Here is a 21,717-nt window from a genome sequence, read left to right as displayed (position 1 = left end):
CAGATCAAATATAATAACAGGTGTGTCACAGTCTATAATTCCAATTTGAAGGAGAGATGTAGTAAGTGGACTATTTAGAAAAACTGGACGAGCACCAGTCCATGGGGCCGGATGTGCTGCATCCAAAAACTCATGGCAATTGGGAGAGGTCCTGGATGACTGGAAAAAGGTGAATGTAGTGCCCATCTTTAAAAAAGGGAAGAAGGAGGATCCAGGGAACTACAGGCCAGTCAGCCTCATCTCAGTCCCTGGAAAAATCATGGAGCACTTAGAGGAGAGGAAAGTTAAAGAAGTATGGGCTCGATGAATGGACTATAAGGTGGATATAAAGCTGGCTAGATCATGGGGCTGAATGGGTAGTGATCAATGGCTCCATGTCTAGTTGGCAGCCGATATCAAGCAGAGTGCCCCAAGGGTCAGTCCTGGGTCTGGTTTTGTTTAATGTCTTCATTAATGACCTGGAGGATGGTGTTGACTGCACTCTCAGCAAGTTTTTAGATGACAGTAAACTGGGAGGAGTGGTAGATATGCTCCAGGGTAGGGATAGCATACAGAGGGACCTATATAAATTAGAGGATTGGGCCAAAAGAAACCTGATGAGGTTCAACAAGGGCAAGTGCAGAATCCTGCACTTAGGACAGAAGAATCCCATGCACTGATATAGACTAGGGACCAAATTGCTAGGCAGCAGTTCTGCAGAAAAGGACCTAGGGGTTACAGTGGATGCATTTTGGGCTGTATAAGTAGAGGCATTGCCAGCAGATTGAGGGATGGGATCATTTCCTTCTATTCGACATTGCTGAGTCCTCATCTGGAGTACTGTGTCCAGTTTTGGGCCCCACACTACAAGAAGGATGTGGAAAAACTGGAAAGAGTCCGGTGGGGGGCAACAAAAATGATTAGGGGGCTGGAGCACATGACTTATGAGGAGAGGCTGAGAGAACTGGGATTGTTTAGTGTGCAGAAGAGAAAAATGAGGGGGATATTTGATAGCTGCTTTCAACTAAACTGAAAGGGGGTTCCAAATAGGATGGATCTAGACTGTTCTCAGTTGTAGCAGATGACAGAACAAGGAGTATTGGTCTCAAGTTGCAGTGGGGAGGTTTAGATTGGATGTTAGGAAAATCTTTTTCACTAGGAGGATGGTGAAGCACTGGAATGGGTTACCTAGGGAAGTGGTGGAATCTCCTTCCTTAGAAGTTTTTAAGGTCAGGCTTGACAAAGCCCTGGCTGGGATGATTTGCCCTTCTAGGGCACTTACATTGCAAAATTTGTTCCTGAGACATCTGCACCTCAGTAAATCTGCCTCCTCAAAATACCTCTGCCCCTTGACCCACCCAGTTTGAATACAAGAGCAACAAATATCCTTCAAGATGGATTTTACTCAGGACAGTTTATTTGGATACATCAAAGAACGGAAGGAAGTTGGTATAACTGAAAAGCCAGGGTGCAGGAATCTAAATGATAAGCACATAAAGCTAGCATGAAGATGCATTATCCAAATGGATTATTTCAGTTTATATTTGTTGAACAGGTGATGTTCAAATTGATTTTAAAGCACCAGGTATTTTTGAATTGTTTCAGTTGCATTGAAATAAGCAGCTTTGGATTCTTCTTAGAGGAGGAATAGTGCATAAAAATAAAACCACAAAAAATAAGTAGAATAAAGGAGGAAAAGAACATGTATTTGGTGTTTAGAGTAATAAGAACACCTGGCTTTTATACAGCACTTTTCATCAGTAGATCTCAAAGTGTTCTACAAAGGACGTCAGTTTCCTTATTCTCATTGTACAGTTGGGGAAACTGAGGCACAGAGAGACTGTGACTGGGCCAATGTCACCCAGAAGAGCAGCAGAACTGAGAATAGAAACCAGGTCTCATGAACCCCACTCCAGAGATTGATTAACTAGGTCATGCTGCCTCCCTCTTGGTATCTGGTTTATATAAAATATATATTTTATCATTAGAGAAAGAGAGTTCAATTATAAGGAGAATTATTAAAATCTACTCTCTTTTTTCCTCCATCTGTAGAATAGTTTTGTTTTTGTTTATTTGAGATGAACTGGGCAGGTGTTCTGGAGACACAAGGGGGCTTTGCTTCTTGAGAAAGTTCCTAACACTTTGTGACTCATCTTAATTCCTAAACTGCTTAAGCTAGTGTGGGAGAAGTAGAATATGAAGCCCAGGAGTCATGTATAAAGAAATTACTTCAAGGTTTCTGATTAACATAATGAATTTTGTGATGCTTAAGCTAAATTAGTGACTCAGGAGTATCTACAGATTTATATAATATATTAAAAAAACTACTATACGTACTGGGAGCCAAAGTTAGGGAATTATCCCCATCAGTGAAATACACCCAGAGGCAGGTTCCATGTTTACTGAAATATGGACAGTTGAATAAAAAATACATTGTAATGACAACACCACTCTTTGAGGTCTAACCACTTAAAAGGTAGCAGAAAACGAGGACTTCCAAGAGGGCATAAAGTTAGACTCTATTCATAATCTTTTTTTTTTAAATTTTCTGTATTGCATAATCAAACTCTCTCCTCATAGTATTACTTTAGATGTCACAGGGGAAAGCTAACATGCTTTTTGAGATACAGGTTTTGTCTTCATAACCATTTCATTTGTCTTCATAACCATTCCTGTATAATTCCTAACCAGCAACTGAATAATTGCAAAATTTTATCACCTTCTCTGTGGGTAGCCATCCATAATGGTGCCTTTCTAACTATTGGTAGGCTATATCATACTTTCATTTTCCCTCCATCTCAACACATCCCCCCAAGATTTTGTCATTAAAGTAGTTTCCTATTTTTAAAGAAATGCAACAGAAAGTTAAAAATATTTCTATGAAGACAAGTCTCATTCCTTTCAGAATTTATTGATTTCGACTTCTGAGTTAACAAGCCTATGACAAGCGTTTTTGTCTCTTTTTCTTCTGTTTTATGTGTTTTATTTTATCTTCAATTTCTATTTGCTTATTTTACTGTTTCTGGTGTTTCACATGTTTACATTCCCTTCTCCCCTCTGTTTTGAATTTTACTTCTCTAAAGTAACTAAAGCTCATTTTTCCTTTCTCAGAGGCTTTAAAGGAATAGGGGCTCTGATGGGGAGGATTGCTAGTGGTTTCTGCTCACCTGTGTTGTTCCTGGGACTGAGGAATGGGTAGTACAAAATTTTATTAGTAAACTCTGCAGGGATAGTTGTGATGAGGGTAATATGTCCTGCATCATAAAATGAGATTATTTTCTCTTCCTGATCCAGAAAAACACCAATCACTTTATATGGCATATCCTTCTTTTCAATCTTAGCATTTTTTATGCTTGAAATAAAGTCTCCCTGGGATCTCTTCAGAGACCAATATCCCTCCTCAGGGAGTTTCTCTGCCTTCTCTCTTTTCACTTTGTCCCTCGCTGACTGACTAAGCACCCCCAGCTCCCAGTCCACTTTCTCCCCCACATCCACCTCCCAGTACTGCCTCCCAGCCACAAACCCCTCCTTCCCCACCACGAGCAGGGCCCCGGAGGCTGCATCCAGCTCAGGAGATGCAGGTTCATGCCAGACTCTTTTCTGATCCTCTGACAGTTTGAGTTCTGGGTGTTTGCGATCTGGATCCAGAGTGATGGGAACTGGGGAGAGAAACCAGAATGGTCCCCTGGTTAATAAGGAGTGAATCAGGGACACTCAGTGTAAAGAGAAGAGAGGGAAAAAAACAGGGGAGAAATGAATTTTAAAATGACAAATTCATATAATCAGCAGCATAACACTACAACAGTAATTTACACACTGTGCAGGCAAAGTCCAGCCCTGGGGCAGGGAGAGGGCATGGGGAGCTCTTCCTGTTCTTGCACTCCAGTACTGGAGTAAGGCAGGAGGGGAGCTGGCTAAGGTCCCTGCTGTTGTGTCTTTGCTCCATGGGAGCAACACCTGCTGGCTTTGGGCCAGGAGGAAGCAATTTCTGGAGGCGAGATACAAACTGCTCCTTTGTGAGCAGCAGTAAGGAGCAATGTTGGAGAAAAACATAGTTCTCACTTTTTGGTTGGGTGCAGCAGAGTCAGATACTTTATCTTCTCTTTACAATTGTATAGAGGGAGGGAGTGCGCTAGGACACAGGGTTTCCCCCTCCTAGGCAGGTCTCTCTCCAAGTAAACAATTACAGCAAGCATTTATGCTTTTTGTTACCTACAATAATGAGCAACAGCTGCATTTTGTTATCTTATTTTTCTCACTTCTATTTAGACACCAATTTACATTCCTTATTATTGACACAAGGTTGCAATGACTTCTCCCACAGTTCTTTCCCACTCGCTTCACACAATCCTATCGACACAAGATTGCAACGACTTCTCCCACAGTTCTTTCCCACTCGCTTCACACAATCCTCGCTTCTACAAATCTTGCGTTATTAGGGTTACAGCTAGCCTGACGCTTGCTAACAGAGACTGTCATGCATTGAAATCCCTGTCAGTTCTTGCTCTACTTCCACAGCAATAAGGAGCATATTGCATACACATTGCTCTGACCTATCCTGCTGTGCTGTGGCTGGATGGCTGTTGGACATGCTATTCAGATGCTCCCACCCTTTTAGTGAAGAGAAGCAGGATACTTCCTATGTGTTGCTATGGAAAAATCATTAGGAAAAGTACTAGGCGTCTGATACTGAAATGTGCTGAGCTCTGTAGCCCAGCAAAGCTCATCAGAACATGAGTAGCTCAACTGTCTGCAAGTGCTTCCTTGGTCAGGTCAGAGTGCTCAGCACCTTGCAGAACCAAATCCTATATGCTGTATAATGTGCGTGCACACACACCGCCCCCCCAAAGGCAAGAATCACAGAATGCTCTGCCATGTCATAAGGCCCCCACAACTGACCAGAAGGATGTGAAATTCTATTGTCATGTCACAAACCACAAGTGCTTTAAAAACTGGACTCAAAGGGTGAATTACTCCTGGAGTGAAGCTCTATTCTGGAATTGCTTTATTTGTCTTTAAATAAGAGACTTATTTCAGGCTTGATCTTCCAGACACATGGTCCATCCCAGAGCACCCAGCATGAACTCAGTCTTCTTCCCAAGACTTTCACTCTCCTGTCTTTCTTCACTGCTGGTGACAGCTCTGTCTTAACCCTGGAGCACAGACTCACAATCTTGGTGTTATCTTCACCTTGTCTCCCTGCTGACAAACCTTGTTTGTGTTTTCTTCACAACATCTCAACAATCCACCTCTCCCTGCCTATCCCTATGACTAAAGTGCTTCTTCAGTCCTTGGCCATCTCATGCTTCCATGTCTCCCAAAACCTCCTCCTTTCTCACCTCCCCAGCTTGCACCTCACATCCTAATTTCCATTTAAACCACAACTGGTCAAGTCAGGCTCCTCACCTGCTCTGTGTCTCACTGCTTCACCTGTCAGTCATCTTCTTTAATCCCTCCATTGTCTTCCTCTTATCCTGCACATCAGGATCATGCTTTTCATCGACATCTTCGAGGCTTTGCACAGAGAACCTGCCTCTGCACCTTCATCTCTCACTATTCCCTCTTTCACTCCACCAGATTCTTACCCCAACATTCCCTGTTTATTCTTCTCCCCCTCATCTTTATGCCTTTTCCCATCCTTCGTCTTATTCCTGGTGACCCCTCTTCTCTTAGTATGCAAGGCATACATCCTCTCTACACTGATGTTTCTTCTTAGGTAAACCACCACTAATATTAACCCACAACAGTAAAATGCTGTCGCAGAAACACACATACACACAAAATCATGTTATAAGACATAAGTACCATTTAGGTTTTATACATAACATGCAGTGTGTGAATATTTTTCTCTATTTATTAGGCACCAATAATGGGGCTTGTAGTAGAAAGAGAGAACCTGAGACATAAGGCCTGGAATAAAGGGCCTGGTAACTAAAGTCAGGCCCTTTTGCTATAAAGGAAAGTGAGCAAAAGTCAGGCTATGAGCAAAAGTCATGCCCTGTTACAAAGCAGATGCCTGCTTGCAAGTTCACTATCCAATACATGAACTTGGCAAGGACAGGGCTGGCATTGCAAAAACACAAACACTCCTAGACACAAAGTATTCACGTAAACACATTTCAGATGGGTAGTATCGGAATACCCTGGTAAAAGGTTACAGTGTAGATAAAGGTTTCTAACCATTAGAGGAGTGAAGTTCTGGAACAGCCTTCCAAGGGGAGTAGTGGGGGAAAAAGACATATCTGGCTTTAAGACTAAGCTTGATAAATTTATGGAGGGGATGGTATGATGGGATAGCCTAATTTTGGCAATTAATTTGGCAATTGATCTTTGATTATCAGCAGGTAAGTATGTCCAGTGGCCTGTGATGGCATGTTAGATGGGTTGGGATCTGAGTTACTACAGAGAATTCTTTCCTGGGTGCTGGCTGGTGAGTCTTGCCCACATGCTCAGGGTTTAACTGATTGCCATATTTGGGGTCGGGAAGGAATTTTCCTCCAGGGCAGATTGGCAGAGGCCCTGGAGGTTTTTCGCCTTCCTCTGGAGCATGGGGCACAGGTCACTTGCTGGAGGATTCTCTGCAGCTTGAGGTCTTCAAACCACAATTTGGGGACTTCAATAACTCAGACATAGGTTAGGGGTTTGTTATAGAAGTGGATGGGTGAGATTCTGTGGTCTGCGTTGTGCAGGAGATCAGACTAGATGATCATAATGGTCCCTTCTGACCTTAAAGTCTATGAGTCTATGAGTCTGAGTGTAAATACACTCCCCAAAGATAGTACCGGGACACATTCACCGCTCCTAAAGATAAGGTCATGATGATGGATAGGGATTTTTTGTATGAACCAATAGGTACGAGGTAAAGGGTGGTGACTAACCATGTCAGAAGGGAGATACGTGATGTGTTTGTATCAGTGTATAAAAGAGGGGTCACAGAGGGGGTATCTGTCTGCACTGGGGGGGAGCGGAGAGTCCTGCCGCTCACTGAGCCGAGTCCATACATGGGCATACATGTCTTAATATCCCCATACAGTCTGTTGGGTGCTATTACTGTACTTAATTGACAATAAATCTAGCCAAGTGTCTTCACTACTGAACCAAGTCTGTGGTCTTATTGAGCAGTTCGATTGAGGTCTGCTGTGTCAGCTGTATGTGCAGAGATGGCATAGCACACAGAGAACACACACATAGCCAACAACTGACAACAGGGTTATTCATGTTTAGAATTATGCTCGTGTTTAAACACTGTGCTGGATTGAGGCCTTGAACTGTAAACTGTTCTTGACAGGGACCGGACCTTCCACATGCTTCTACAGCACTGAGCTCGTCGTTAATGCTTAACAGATAATTACTGCTATTGGGAAACAGTTCTATACAATAGAATGTAAGGTACAGATGGACTGAGAGATCTAACATATGTTTATATCATCCGTAAATATATCCAGTTAATGCACAAGGAATGATTTTCAATTCAAATATTAATTTGTCAAAGAAAATATCTCATAATTTACAGATAACAGGTTTACTGTATGCACTGGAACTTACCTGCATAGCTCTGAGCTCTTCTGAATTCTACAGAGGGAAAAAGCAATTACTGCCTTGACAATCTATGGCATAGTGAAATACAATGGAGTTTAAAATATCTTCTGTCTGCCTACCCATGTGTTTATAGCACACTCATCTCCATGCTGTTTTAATCTAGTTAATACACGAGCAATAATTATAATTTTCATTTAAAGAATAAGCAGATAATTTAAAACCAATCAACTTACCCAGCTCTCCTGAGAGTCGATCTGAAATGAAAGGAAACTTCAGTCATTGACCCTAACTAGTTCTTTTCTGATACTGTTTTTAAATTCTGAGAACTCTGTACAAACAATGCTTAGACAATGGGGCAATTTTTTTGTACTAGTAGTTCTTTAACCATGCTAACAGTCCCATTACAGTTAATGGAACTACGCACCTAAGTAAGAACTGAGCTCTTAGTTTTAGAGCTTGGTCACTGAGGCTGAGATTTATGAGAGCTGGGCACCTATTTTCCTTAAGTTCCCTTGAAAATCCTAGGCATAAATGTTATTGACAATGATATGTTACAATCTCTGTGCTGTGACTATCGAAGACACAAAGCAGAGAGCAATGTTGGTTCATTCCATTCTATAAATACTTCCCCAACATCTTTATATTCAATTGTCTGCAGTGCAGTCCCCCATTAACTCAGCCATTCAAAGTTCCTCTAGCCAAAAGTGACTACCGGGGTCTGATTTTGTAGTTGTAGCCTCATAAATCTTGAGTAAATTATTGTACCTGTATCATACAATCAAGCACCAGAAATAAACATTTTTAGTTCTTATCTTAAACATCATCATTTACCAGTGCTATTGTCTAGCACTGTTGAGTCCTGCCTCACAATTTTTGTGTGATACTGAAGTACAGTGTAGAATGTGTTAGCTCATATGATTGTTGTCTCCCTAATAGCAGTGTTGCAAAAACTAAATGAACCAAATTCATCCCTGTTGCAGTTCCAATGACTGCCGTGGTTTTAAAACAAAGATAATTTATTTAAAAAAAAAGTCTCAAGCATTAATATTGATAATCTCAGCACTATGGTTAGTGCACATACTATCATTATATACCTGAATCTGTGTAAGTGTAAAGATGTCATTACCCTTAGCATTTAGGCTATAATTCTAAGGTAGACAGGGCCACAACATTTTAATGATTTTGCAAGTCTGTGTGTATCACCAGCACCTTCTGCTGGATGGAATCAGAACTGTTCAACCCGCATTTCACAAGCCCTATACATCTTACAGCTATTGAAGGCATTTGTTTAGCTGATGCTGTAGGTGCTTGTGTTATAGAATTAGGACAGACCTGGGTTCCATCTGTGCTGTTGTCATGGACGTCTAAGTGGCCATGATGTGTAGAATAGTAACATCTGTAGTCTTACTTAGATTGTAATCCCTTGAGGCAAGGGCTGTCTTTTTGTTCTGTGTTTGTACAGCACCTAGAACAATGGGTTTCTGCGCCATGACTGGGGTTCATAGGCACTACCATAATACACCTACTAAATAACCTACAGCACTGAACACTATGGGCTCTTGGGTTATGCCTGAGGATACTAAGTGCTACTGTAACTCGCCTAATAAATAATACACACCACCTAGCAAGTGCGATGACTGGGATCCTAGATGCTAACATAACTCATCTAATACATGTTGTACAGCTCCTAGCACAATGGAGTTTGGCTAGGTGATATAGTAATAAATAAATCAATAAATAATTGATTTGTTCCCACAGTTTTGTTACAATGTATTAAGCAAGATAGACTCATGATCAAAGGAGAATGTTTCTCAATCCCAAAAGAGTGGGGATAATGGGCCACATGCTTTGCTTTCAAAATACAAAAAGCAGGGGTCACACCACGAAATTAATAGGCAGGTTCAATGCAACAAGAGGAAGTACTGTTTTCACCCAACCTGGTATGTTGTGATGGCCAATTTAATAAATGGGTTCAAAAAAGGACTAGATATATTTATGGAGGACAGGTCTATCAACGGGTATTAGCCAAGATGGTCAGGGATGCAACCTCTTGCTGGAGGTGACCCTAAATCTCTGATAGCCAGAAGACAGAACGGGAAGCTTAGGATGGATCTCCTCAGAATTGGCTGCTCTGTACACTCCCCCTGAAGCTCTGGTACTGGACAGTGTAGGAGACAGGATATCGAGCTAGATGGATCTTTGCTATAACCCAGTATGGCAGATCTTCTGTTCCTGAAGTAGAAGCAGAGTCTCACAGGATGGTATTTGACCACATTTATTGGGCTTCACCTTCAAGATGCTCTAGACAAACTCACCAGAACGTTCACCTCTTTTATTCTAAGACAAGTAACAAAATAGACAAGTTTTCTTACCAATATTTTCTTGTATGTCTTGAATTGCTGCAAAATAGTAATTAAAATTAGTGCAATGAACAGCAGAGAGAGAGAGAATAACAACTGAGAGAGTGAGCAAAGAGTTGTGATCCATGGAAAATGTTGTGAAAACTATTCATAGAGAATTCTGCTATTACCCATGCATAGCAGGGATCCTGCTAAATCTCACTCAATATTTAACAGCCATCCGTTTTCACGACTCAGTCTGTGTGCCATTTATTTCAAACAATAGAGTGCAAAACACTTGAAGAGGCTTTGAGTGATCTCTGTCATTATTTTTATTATTTGTAGTGTGCCAACAGCCTGCTACATGCTTTAAGACATTTAACTCAACGAGGCCCTGCCACTAAGAGCATGTCATGTACACTGACAATTTCCTGTAGAGATGAAGGATGCTATGCAATAAGAGTGATTGACAAAGATGTTTAGCAGAGTCCTCTTAGTTAGTTCCACAATTAATCTTTAAATGCATGTATGTTTGTTTAATATTTATTTTATCTCATTATATGATGGAGCAGATCAGGTTTTTTTTTTATTTTAGAACTGTGAAGAAATTATAAAGAGGAAAATTGGAAAAAAAAGTTTGTGAAAATTGTTTCAATTTTTTCAAGCAGCTCTACTTTGTGGAGCTCTGGTTTACAGGCATTAGAAGTGAAATGTGTTTTAATAAGAGACTTGCAGTTCTAGTGTGGAGGGACTTTGGATCATCATTGGTCTGAGGTTTAAAGCACAGGGGACACATGGGAAGAAATCATGGATAAAAAATAGAATGAAAATTGCAGTTGCAGGTGAAGCAAAGAAGGTGCTGGAGGAGAGACGAGAAACTATTTTGGAGAAATCAGACAGGAGATGCATTTTAGGGCAACAATCTCGTCTTTGTTGTAGATTGCAAGGGAAAGCCAGTGAAAGAATATTAAGAGAAGGGTGGACTTAGATCAGGGGAGAAATTAGGTGACTAGTCAAGCAGAATTTGAGTCAATGGAAAGTGGGAGGGGATGCGGTGAGAGTCTAGCAGGTTGTAAAGGTGGAGGTTGTGGTGGTCAAGCTGAAAGCTGGAGAAGACCTTTGGTGATGGAAATTGAGTAGAATGAGCCAATATCATTGTGGAAGAACACAAAATAGTCAAATCCTGCCCACTCCATCAACCTATGGGAAAATGGAGAGAGAGGAGAAGGAAATGATAACAAAGATGCATTCCAAAGGTGATAGAGAAGGGAGGAAGAAAACAGGGATTTTGAGGAAAATAAATTAATTTTGCAGTTGCTAGTGGCAAGACAGCCCGGGAGTGGTATCTGAAAGGCAATTAGAGATGTGTGACTGAATGGAGGGAAGAGCTAAGAGGTGAAGAAGATGATCTACTAGTCTTTGTTTTAGAAGAGCTAGTATAAGCTGTGTGCTCAAATGATGTCCCTCAGGGGGAGAGAGATCATAGGAGAGGGTCAAAAGCAAAGAGACACCAGTGGAGATCTCTATCCAGTCCCTAATATGGGAGCAATGATTATGATGTCAGTAAGTAGGCAGCTATGTATGATCACCTTTTTTAGTGTTCAGCCCCATTTATTAATAATCTCTGACAGTGATTGAAAATAAAATACATATAATAGTCATTCAAATAATATGCTGCTGTTCATTTTTATAAAGCAGCCTATTTTCATTTATGGCAAAGCTCTGTCTGTCTACACTGAGTATTTTAATAAAATGAGACTTACCTATTTGATCTGTCCTTTTGTTTGTCTCTAAAAGAGTAAATGAATGAAAAACAAGAACAAATGCATGTTACTGGGGTAGTGATTGGCTTTAATTGAGAGAGTTCATGGATTTCAAGGGTAGGGGGAACATTGCGATCACCTAGCCTGACCTCTTTTATAACATAGGCCAGAAAATGGCCCCCAAATAATTCCTGGGGTCCTGGGTGAAAAGCTGTGAGGTGGGCTGTGACACTTTATTCCATATTATTCCATTGTTAAACCAGATTCAAGTCTTTGCAAAATGGATATGAAAACAATTTCTCAAGTAATAAATAACCCATAACATTTTAAAAACATCTAAATGTCTCCACACACATCCAAGAAAGAGCATTTCACTTGGAAATGAGCTGCATTCAATTATTCATATTTAATATTGAAAATCTAAACTTGTATAAGAACTTGACTGGGCCTGTTAACCAGACAAAAATATTTGGGGATGGTGGCCTTTCTTCTATACGTGCACATGAACACACATAAGAGAAATGACGAACCATAAGAGCATTTGCATTCTCACCTAGTGTGGAGAGCAGACGTTCTTTTTCTGAAAGAAATGATATTTAAATATCATTGTAAGATAGAAGGCAAATGTTGTTTAGTCTATTTTATGGCATTTATGAAATATGCATTACACTTTACACCTATATCTATAATTTATTTTAAAATACAATCATTCATACTGTATGGGTCAAATTCTGCTCTCAGTTACACTGGTGAAAATCCTGTGTAAACTCACTGATTTAATCCATGAGCATATCACAATGTTTTTTACTTTATTTGAATAGTTGTATGGTTCACTACATTTTTAGGTATAACTGAAAATGGGCCTTGTTTGTTAAAAAATCAAAGTTTAAAATGTTCATGCAAAAACCATGTTGAAAAATGCAGTATTCTCATGATTTTGATATATCTCTCACATACAGCCTTAGACATTAGAATATATTTCATTGACAGAGGAGTACTGCCTTGGATAAACGGTTTATCTCAGCCAACATAATATATTAACATAATCTGCCTATGTATATCTCAATGAAACGATATAGCTAATCAGTATCAAACAGATCCCCTTCATTCATGAATCAAAATCTATTAATACTTTTTTAAAGTAAATTACTTAATACATTTTCATGCTCAGATTGTACCTATGTATGAAGGTTTTCTGGTTAATCTATCATTAACAGTTATTCAGTCATAAATTGTACTTAGTTTAAATTATACTTTGAGTGATTTACTCTTGGATCCTTTCTTATTTTTTTGTAGTGGATTATAACTATAAGCTATAACTTTATCAGTAGGAGACATTTTCCCACTGACAAAGTGCTGTCCACACCGGCACTTAGGTCGGTGTAACTTAAATTACTTAGGTATACTTAGGAGCTTATTCAAACCCCTGAGTGACATAACTTGTTGATTTAGTTGGGGTTGGTCCTGCTTTGAGCAGGAGGTTGGACAGGATGACCTCCTGAGTTCTGTTCAAACCCCAGTCTTCTATGATTCAATGATTCTGTGATAACTTACTGACCTAAGCTGTAGTGTGTACATAGCCTAAATCTCACGTAAGCGTTATTTCGAGGGCATAAGTAAGTCTTTAGTGGTGAATAGCCCTGGTGTAATCCCTTAGTGACAGATAAAGTCAGTCCTCATGATTCCTTTACCTGGGTAAGGACTGATACCTCTGTGGTTAATGTCTTGGAAAATTTCAGCATGCTATGTAATACTGTCTCCATGAATCAGACTCATGGAAATACTCCTAACACCTTATATCACATCAAAAATATATTTACCTTCTTCCATTGTTTTCTTCTCAGTTACTGCAAATACATGGAATCACATTGCAACGTTAATTACTCTTATAAGTTTCCCAAAGCCTTATTTCAACCACAAAACAGCTTTAAAATACAGGACCAGATTCTCTCCATTTAGGAAAAACCTGCTTTAGGAGACAGGAACAGATTGTTTCACTTGAAGATCATCTCCTCATTCACTATATTGGAAGATGGTTTCTTCCAGTTCACTGACTATGCGGAGAATCTGAAGACATAAAGCAACGGATGGCCCATCATCTGTGAAAATGTCAGGATGCTTATAGAGACCCCTTGCTTCAGCACATCCCTCCAACCCACATCCTCTGACTTTACAGGACAGCTTCTGAGTGATCCAGACAAAGGATCAGATACCAACAGGTACAATGATTGGGGTGGGAAAAAAGGGACATCAGAGTGAAGTTTTGGGAGAGCTGAAAAATTAAGGAAGGAGTCCAAAACAATTAACTGTCGGTGAAGTGAAATAAATAGAACTGATCATGAGACTTACAATCTGCTGAAGAAGATTAAAGTAAAACTTTAATTGAGGAAGAATTTTTTTTTACCAGAGAAATATTTTGGGATGCTGACATTTCTATGATACCCCATGAACACCCACAAGGGAAACGAGTGGTCAGAGGAGCTAGATGCTCACCCAGCTTTTTAAATAAGTCCAGGTCTTGCCCTAGTCCTGAATAAATCTTGTGGACCAAGAGCAAATCCACTAAGGCCAAACAAAATTCCAAGGCAGACAACCAGCAGGAAGCAATCATTCCTGTTTCCAGTGCCTATGTTATAAAAGGCCTTGAATTTTATACTTTACCTAGTCTATATTGGAGGATATAAGTGATTTCTTCATGTACATGAGCAACCCTTTTCTACAATTGTTAATGATTCTAGAACAATGTCCCCATAAGGATGAATGGCAGAAGGCTAACCTGAATGTGATCTATTTTAATAACAAGAGCTGTTTATAACAGAAGGAAACAAACTTTCCTAATGAGCTACTAATGGCAATAGTCGCTGTTACTTAATTCCTGAATATAAACCCCAACTTCTATGAAATCATTGGATACATACTGCAGACGTTAAAACCACACAGCTGTTGACCACAATTAAACATCACAAACCCACCCATCTCCTGTAATTTAAAAACAGCTTCTCAGATCAGAACAGCAACTCCTACGTTAAACTTTTGTTCTAAAATCAGAGAAATGTAGGGCTGAAAGGGACCTTGAGAAGTCATCCAGTCCCACCCTCTGTGCTGAAGCAAGACCAAGTAAACCTAGTCAAACCTGTTCTAAAAACTCTCCAGTGATGGGGATTCCACAGGCTCCCTGGGACTGTGTCAAAATCAAGATATACAATATGTTCATATTAATTTGCATTTACCTGCCTAGTTACTTACCTGAGTGAGATGTTGTGTCATTATTCTCTGAAAAAAATTAAAATGCCTTTTGAAAATGAGACACTTTTCATAGCATCCTACAATAGTTTTGATTGAAACAGTCACTGTCATGAACCATCTGTAATCCTGATCCGTCCATTGGTGTCTATTCTGGCCTTGAATATATTTATATGTGAGAAATTTAAAAACTGTCTTTCAGAACAAGGGACTTATCTGGTAAGGAATTAAATGTACAGACCCTTATATTTAATTTTCTGAATCTGCCCCTAGAAAAATCATTTCAGGTTTTGTTTGGTTTTAGTATAGTTAAAGAATTCCATATCATCTGTTTAAACATTTTCACATATTTATTGAAAAAACATACAACGAAATACTTACTTTTCAGTTTATACCCTACAACAGCAATAACGGCTATGCTAAGAAATAAAATGACCAGGAAAGCAGCCATCCAAGGGGAGGTGGTTGGGAAGAAAACATCTGAAAAATATGTGACAATGTCAGTTACATTCCAATAATTCTTAAGAAACATCATGAAACTTATAAGGCCATCCAAACGGATTCTATCTGAGGACCTGGTGAAATCAAATTTCACTTAAATTTAAAGTTCTGGCAGAACAAAGTCTAGATGAATTTAGAGCAAAAGATTCTACACATCTTCAAGGAAGGATATCATGGAGAACAGAGCTGTGGGCTCCTCCAATGTGTTCTGGAAAAAGCGCACACCTTCAGCCACACCCAGCTCACCTTACTCATGCAGATAGAAACACCTCAAACACTGGCATGTCTCACATGAGTACGGTTCGCAGGATTTACCTCAAATACCCTTTCAGCACTAGTATTCATACAGAAATTGTATACCTGTTTCATAACAGGTTTTAATGTGCACATATTTAAATAATAACTTGTTCTCCATCGGTCCAAGAAATAGTGAAAGTCATACCCAAGCTACCTCCTGGGCACAACCCCTGGTGCTTACTGGGGAAAATGCAAGATGCATCTCTTTGCCATTGCATTCCCACCAGAAATAGTATAAAATAAAAAGAAAGGCAGAAAGATCCTCTGCTGAGGAAGGGAGGTAGAGAACCTAAATGTAGTATCCTCAGTGGAGTTACTCAGGTTAATGATATAAACCATTTCTCTGTATGCACTAAAATTAATTAACTCTGTCAACAGCCATGTGAAGTAGGTGGGATAAATATCATTAACTTCCTATTGAGGTGGGGAAACTGAGAAAAGTTAAGCAACATCTCTGAGGCCATAAAACAAGTCAGTGGCAAGGCTTGAACTCAATACAGAATCCCTGTACTGAACAGATATAAACGGGACAACTCACCTGGGTGAGTACTTCAAAGTATGAGTAAGGGCTATGGAATCTGCCCGATAACCATTAAATAATAATGAAAACTTAAACTCAATGTTCGTGTTGAGAAATTAAACACACAAGAATCTGGAGAGGCCAAAATGAAAGTCATACACACCACTTTAACTTTACCCTCCTTTTCAATGATGCATCAGTACATTGAATGAAACAGTTTTCTGTATCTTTTAGTAATATTGAAAATGCCATGCAACTTTTTACATATTCACGTGCAATGAAAGCTATTAGAATACTGGATTGTTATGTAGAAAGAAAACACTTAATGTACTTGTGCAAATTATGATTTTTTTAAAGTTTTAACACAGCTTTATCAAAATGGTTTTTTGTTGGAAAATGACAGGCAAGTATTTAAAAGGAGATAGAAGAGATAGGAATTATCAGGCATTTCAGTGGTGCATCTCAAAATATTGTACAAAGGAGTTCAGTATCATTGTGCCTCTTTATGGGGAAACTGAGGCACATAACAGGTAGTTGATATATCCAGTGTCACTAAGCAAGTGAGCAGCACATTGAGGAATAGAACTCAGTCACCCTAAATCCTACCCCAGTGCTCCATCCGCTAGGTCAGACAAACTGGGCATTTATTTCCTACGACAAAGGAGAGAGAAAAACGGGGCCCATCTCATTAACCAAGCAGCCTCTTTATTGTTCCTTACAATCAATGATCCAATGTGCACGCACCTGAAATCAGGACTCTAGACTCACTCGCTGACTTTAGTATGTTGTTGATTATTTTGCAGGAGACTTCATTGTCTGATTCTGGTTCTATGTTAATGGAACTTTCAATAATGTAGGTTCCAGCAGGTGTCTTTGTGTTGATGGTGGTTGGCTTTTCTGGTCGGTTATGTCCTTTACTGTCTAGCCAGAGCACTTCAGGCTCAGGGAACCATCCTTCCGATTTGCAGGTGAGGCCGATCCCCTGACCTGCATAATCCTCCAGGAAAATGGAAGACTCACCACCCCTAGCTACAAAACAGAGTCAAAACAATATTTAAACTTTTCATGCCTTTCACAAACAGACCAGAGCCTGGGGAAATTGCCCCAAAGACAGCACCTTGTATACAAAAGCAGCCTTTGAGGTCCATCAAAATTTGGGAACTGAACTTTTCATTAGAAGGAAATTCTCAGCCTCTCTTTCTCACTGAGCTTTTGTACAGTTTCTCCCCTCATGTACATCTGAGGCGCTTTCATCATCAAGTTCAAACAAAGATGCTGTGTGTCAAAGTTCACTGCAGCCAGGAGTACCTCAAGAAAACTTATTTTCCTTGATATTATTTCAGAATGTATAAGAGAAGTGAAATCCGGTGTGGACACAGGTTAAAAGAACCAAGTTGCTAATTGAGTTGGTTCACTAGACAATCATGCTAATAAGCATTTGAGGCCAAGTCTATAGTTTTTAAGGTCAGAAGGGACCATTATGTCAGGCTTCTTTTACAATGCAATGCATAGATTTCACCTGATTGTTTCTGGGTTGAGACCAGTAGCTTGTGGTGCTATCTTTTGGAAAGATATCCACTCCTGATATGAAAGGGATGGAGGATTGACCAAATACCTTCGTAATCTGTTCCAAATGTTAATTACCCTCATTTAAAAAAATTAAAACATATTTCCAATTTGAACTTTGCTGACCTTAAATTTAAGGCACTGGATCTCGTTTTGCATTTTTCTGTGCGATTAAAAATCCTTCCAATATTTGAAATCCCTTCCCCATGCAGGTAATTATGCACTGTGATCAAACTGCCTCTTAAACTTCTCTTTGTTAAACTAAATAGATTGAGCTTCTTTAGTCTCTCACTGTGAGGCAGGCTTTCTAGGACTCAATATTTTTGTGACCGTTCACGGAAACCACAAATCGTTCTCACAACTCTTCTCATTCCTGGCGTAATTCTGTGGACTAAAAAGAGCTACAGTCTGAATTGAGCTCCTTCACTCTTTCTCTCAATAACAAAATATCTGGTAATAAATGATTCAATATTACCTTCACTGACCTGTCACATGCAGTTCAATCACCACCTCATCATACCAGTTCCCAGAAACCACTCGACACATGTAATTCCCTGCGTCAGAGACCTGGACATTCTTCAGCTTTAGAGACATGTTTCCTGTGTTCATTTTATGGTGAAAGAACTCTGTTTGCCCCCAGTATCTCTCATCCTGTTTTTCTTCTTTGTTTCCTCTGTTATAAGAACTCACATCTATATTTTCCTGGGGTTGAACCAGACTCCAGTGGAGAGTGATGTCCCCAGGGATACTCATGGCTATCACTTGGCAAGGGAGGGTAACGTCTTCTCCAAGGAATCCAATAACAGGCGATTCAGGGTGAATGATTTTATATTCCCCTGTAGGGAAATAGAGATATACGTTTTCTCTGTTTCAGATAATTAGTCAATGAACTAACTTTATGATGTAGAAGCAGCCTGAGGTGAAATGAGAGGGTGATAAGGTTCCTGCCCTGAATTTTATAGTTGTATTTTCAGTTTTTAAATGTTGAATGGGATAATGAAACTTGTGCTTCAGGCTGTGATTTTAGGCACCACATGGACTCTTATTATCCCTGCGAAGTTCACTCGAGTTCTGAAGAACTTTACCCAGTTCAACTGGATCCAGCTACAGTTCTGCCAAGCACCCATGATCCCACATTGCCATATGCAGGAATGGGACTCCCTCCTGCTGTGTAGGAGCCAGCAATCCTTGCAAAGTGCCCCAGAGGTGAAACAGCCTCTTCAGGCACTCCTGGGGTGATGCACATCTTCGCTTGAGATAGTATTTTGAATTTTGCTTGCCTGTTTGAATTCTTAATATACATACATTCTTACTAGTATATGTGAACAAAGGAAAAAGACACTATGTATGTTGTTTCTGCCTAGCTAGATGGATTTGTTAGTATAACGGGAACAGATCAGAGAAGTTAAAGTGATATTGGATGTGGTGGGAGTATGATATATGAGCACACACTTGCCTCAACTCCTATCTCAAGGCAAGGTCAAGCAACCGGTTGGGAGGGGCAAGGGGAGACTGGGGGGAAGGTAAAACACTTAAAGACCAGAGAAATGCCTGCCCCGACCATAGCACAACACCACTCCTTACCACTTAGGGGGAAGGGATAGCTCAGTGGTTTGAGCATTAACCTGCTAAACCCAGGGTTGCAAGCTTAATCCTTGAGGGGGCCACTTAGGGATCTAGAGCAAAAATTGGTCCTGCTAGTGAAGGCAGGGGGCTGGACTTGATGACCTTTCAAGGTCTCTTCCACTTTTAGGAGATTTGTATATCTCCAATTATTATTACTTCCATAGGGTACAAAAAGGTGGGATGAAGACCCAGACCCATGACCCCCCAAAACAGAACATGACCATAAATTGTAAGGGGTTGGACTGTGGGCGTGCATTTCAGGTATAATAATGCCTGCTTAGGAGGGGGAGTTGGGACACTGGCAAATAAGGCTTTGTGGCATCAGAGTTATGGTACACATGCTTGTTGGAAACTAATACCAATAAACATCACATTGCCTGTACTTCAGACTTCTGGTCTTCTGCTTTCTGTCTGCATGACCAGAACCAGGGGAGAGGGTGAAGGGAAAGCCCTCTAACGGGCACATCTATGCTGCAGTTAGGCACCCGTGGCTGGTCCGCACCAGCTGACACATGCTTGCAGGGCTTGGCTTAAGACAAGGTTTAGTTGTACAGCTTAGGAATCCAAGGCAGAGAAAGATGAAGTGACCTGCCCAAAGTCACTAAGGGGAGTCAGTAGGCAATTCAAGAATAGAACCCAGGTCTTCTAACACTCAATATTGTGCCCTAACTAATAAACCAGATTAATTGGAAATGGGACTTACAAATTCTGAAATAACCTCTGAAATAATTTCTCATTAATCAGTGAACAGATGTTTCACCGCCAAACCCATGTGGACCAGTGTATGATAGAAAGAGATGAATCTTACATTTATATCAGGCAGCCTGTTGCTTGGCTGATGGCAAATAAAGTTATTTACCTCTGAATAGAGTTAGGAGTTTCATAGTGTGATGGGGGATTGGTAGCATCCCAGGAATGACATTGTTCAGTGAATAGTCTGTGTTGGAATTGCATATGGCAGTAGAGTTGAGCCATCTCTATACACAATGGGGTGAACAAAGAAGGGAGCCGCATTGCACGGACAAATGAAAATGTTAGACACTATTAAAAAATAATGAAACCTTAGATTGTTGATGCCTGTGGTTTTTCCCCTCACCCTGCCTATGATTAATTACTTCATTAAAATAAATTCAAGAAAGAACTTTGTTTACCTCTTATCAAGTAGGGTGTCTGTAGAAAAGTCAGTATGTGAATAGCTGTCATCCACGGGAATAAGGAATCCATTGCTGGGCAGAAATTCAAAACACTAATATGTCAACAAACTCCTCAAAAAGCAGCATGCTGGGGCAGGTATTATGCGGTTCTTCCAGGCCCTTAAAAGGCAAGTACAATATGTTTCAGTGTTATTGCTGTACCAGAAAGAGCAATTAATTAGTGAGCAATGCTGTAATACATATTCCTATTGACCGACCTTTTGTTTCGTTACTCAAAAAACACGTCGAAATCAAGTTTGTTACAGAGGTTCATAGTTCTGCCCAGGTGCTGAACAAAGTAAAAAATAGTTAAGAAAATGTAGTAATGTTACATGGATCAGATCCTTAACTTGGATCAATGGAGCTACATCAATTTACACCAACTGAGATCTGGCCTCAAATTGTAAAGAAGGTAGAACATAGCTCTGTGTCATCCTTCAAATCCATTTCTCCAAAAGGATACAGAGGCTGGATACCTTTTTACATGTTTTGAACAACAAAATGACAATTAAATTAATAAGCCCATTCCATTAAGTGTAATAGATTGACAAAAATGCCCTTGTCTTGAAACAACTTCCCTCTAACCACCCTGCTTAAACCTCTCTAGTGGAGAGGAATGTCTTAAATTCTGTGGTACGTAAATATAAAACTGTTCAAAGTATATTAAAAAAGACCTGAAAATGGTAGTCAATTATCCTGCATGTTGTTTCAGATCAAGAATCTGACTGTAATTTCCCAATTAAATTAGACTGCTAGACTTGCAATAAACTATCTTTATGATCATTTTTTGCTAAACTGATTTCTTACCTGCATAGCAAGGTCCTACGTGCAGGGTCCATGGATTGTGGCTTTGAGGAATTATTCAGTCTTCATGGATATTTTTCCTTGCAGTTGAAGTTTGTACTTTCAGTTTACACATTTATGTAGTTATTTATTAACCAATTACAACAGTTAAAATGAAAGCAATTTTCCTTCAAAAAGAAGCAGGCAGCCAACCTTGAATATGATCTGAGTATGTGAACCCTGAGTGCCCAAAAAAATGTACGTGCCTAAGTCCCTATTTTAGACATATAACTGTTGGTTTCAGCACTGCTGTGATGCACTGTGCCCCTTTCCCTCCCCATTACGAAACCATGCAGGTGCCTAAACTC

General features: G+C 40.0%; 1 protein-coding gene across 1 annotated transcript; it reads right to left on the bottom strand.

The window, feature by feature from the left end:
• Nucleotides 1-2,874: 2,874 nt before the first annotated feature.
• LOC123349752 (butyrophilin subfamily 3 member A1-like) lies at nt 2,875-20,837 on the bottom strand. Its single transcript, XM_044987921.1, has 13 exons — nt 20,785-20,837; nt 20,525-20,686; nt 18,233-18,583; nt 16,926-17,210; nt 15,245-15,343; nt 14,867-14,893; nt 13,441-13,467; nt 12,174-12,200; nt 11,621-11,647; nt 9,891-9,917; nt 7,752-7,772; nt 7,525-7,551; nt 2,875-3,638 (listed from the first exon to the last, which is right to left on the bottom strand). Exons 2-13 carry the CDS (start codon nt 20,595-20,597, stop codon nt 3,073-3,075), a joined length of 1,557 nt encoding a protein of 518 aa, XP_044843856.1. The 5' UTR covers nt 20,598-20,686; nt 20,785-20,837; the 3' UTR covers nt 2,875-3,072.
• Between the last annotated feature and the right edge of the window lie 880 nt (nt 20,838-21,717).

This window comes from Mauremys mutica, chromosome 15, assembly GCF_020497125.1.
Source record: "Mauremys mutica isolate MM-2020 ecotype Southern chromosome 15, ASM2049712v1, whole genome shotgun sequence".
Lineage (NCBI taxonomy): Eukaryota > Metazoa > Chordata > Testudines > Geoemydidae > Mauremys > Mauremys mutica.
Note: the sequence above shows the minus strand (reverse complement) of the source record. Positions and strands in the feature narration are given on the sequence as shown.

Coding starts and splice junctions, on each gene's coding strand:
- LOC123349752 (XM_044987921.1), bottom strand. CDS start 20,597: ATGGATTCCTTATTCCCGTGGATGACAGCTATTCACATACTGACTTTT. Junction 18,584..20,524: donor GACACCCTACTTGATAAGAG/GTAAACAAAGTT, acceptor ATTTCCCTACAG/GGGAATATAAAATCATTCAC. Junction 11,648..12,173: donor ACGTCTGCTCTCCACACTAG/GTGAGAATGCAA, acceptor TTACTCTTTTAG/AGACAAACAAAAGGACAGAT.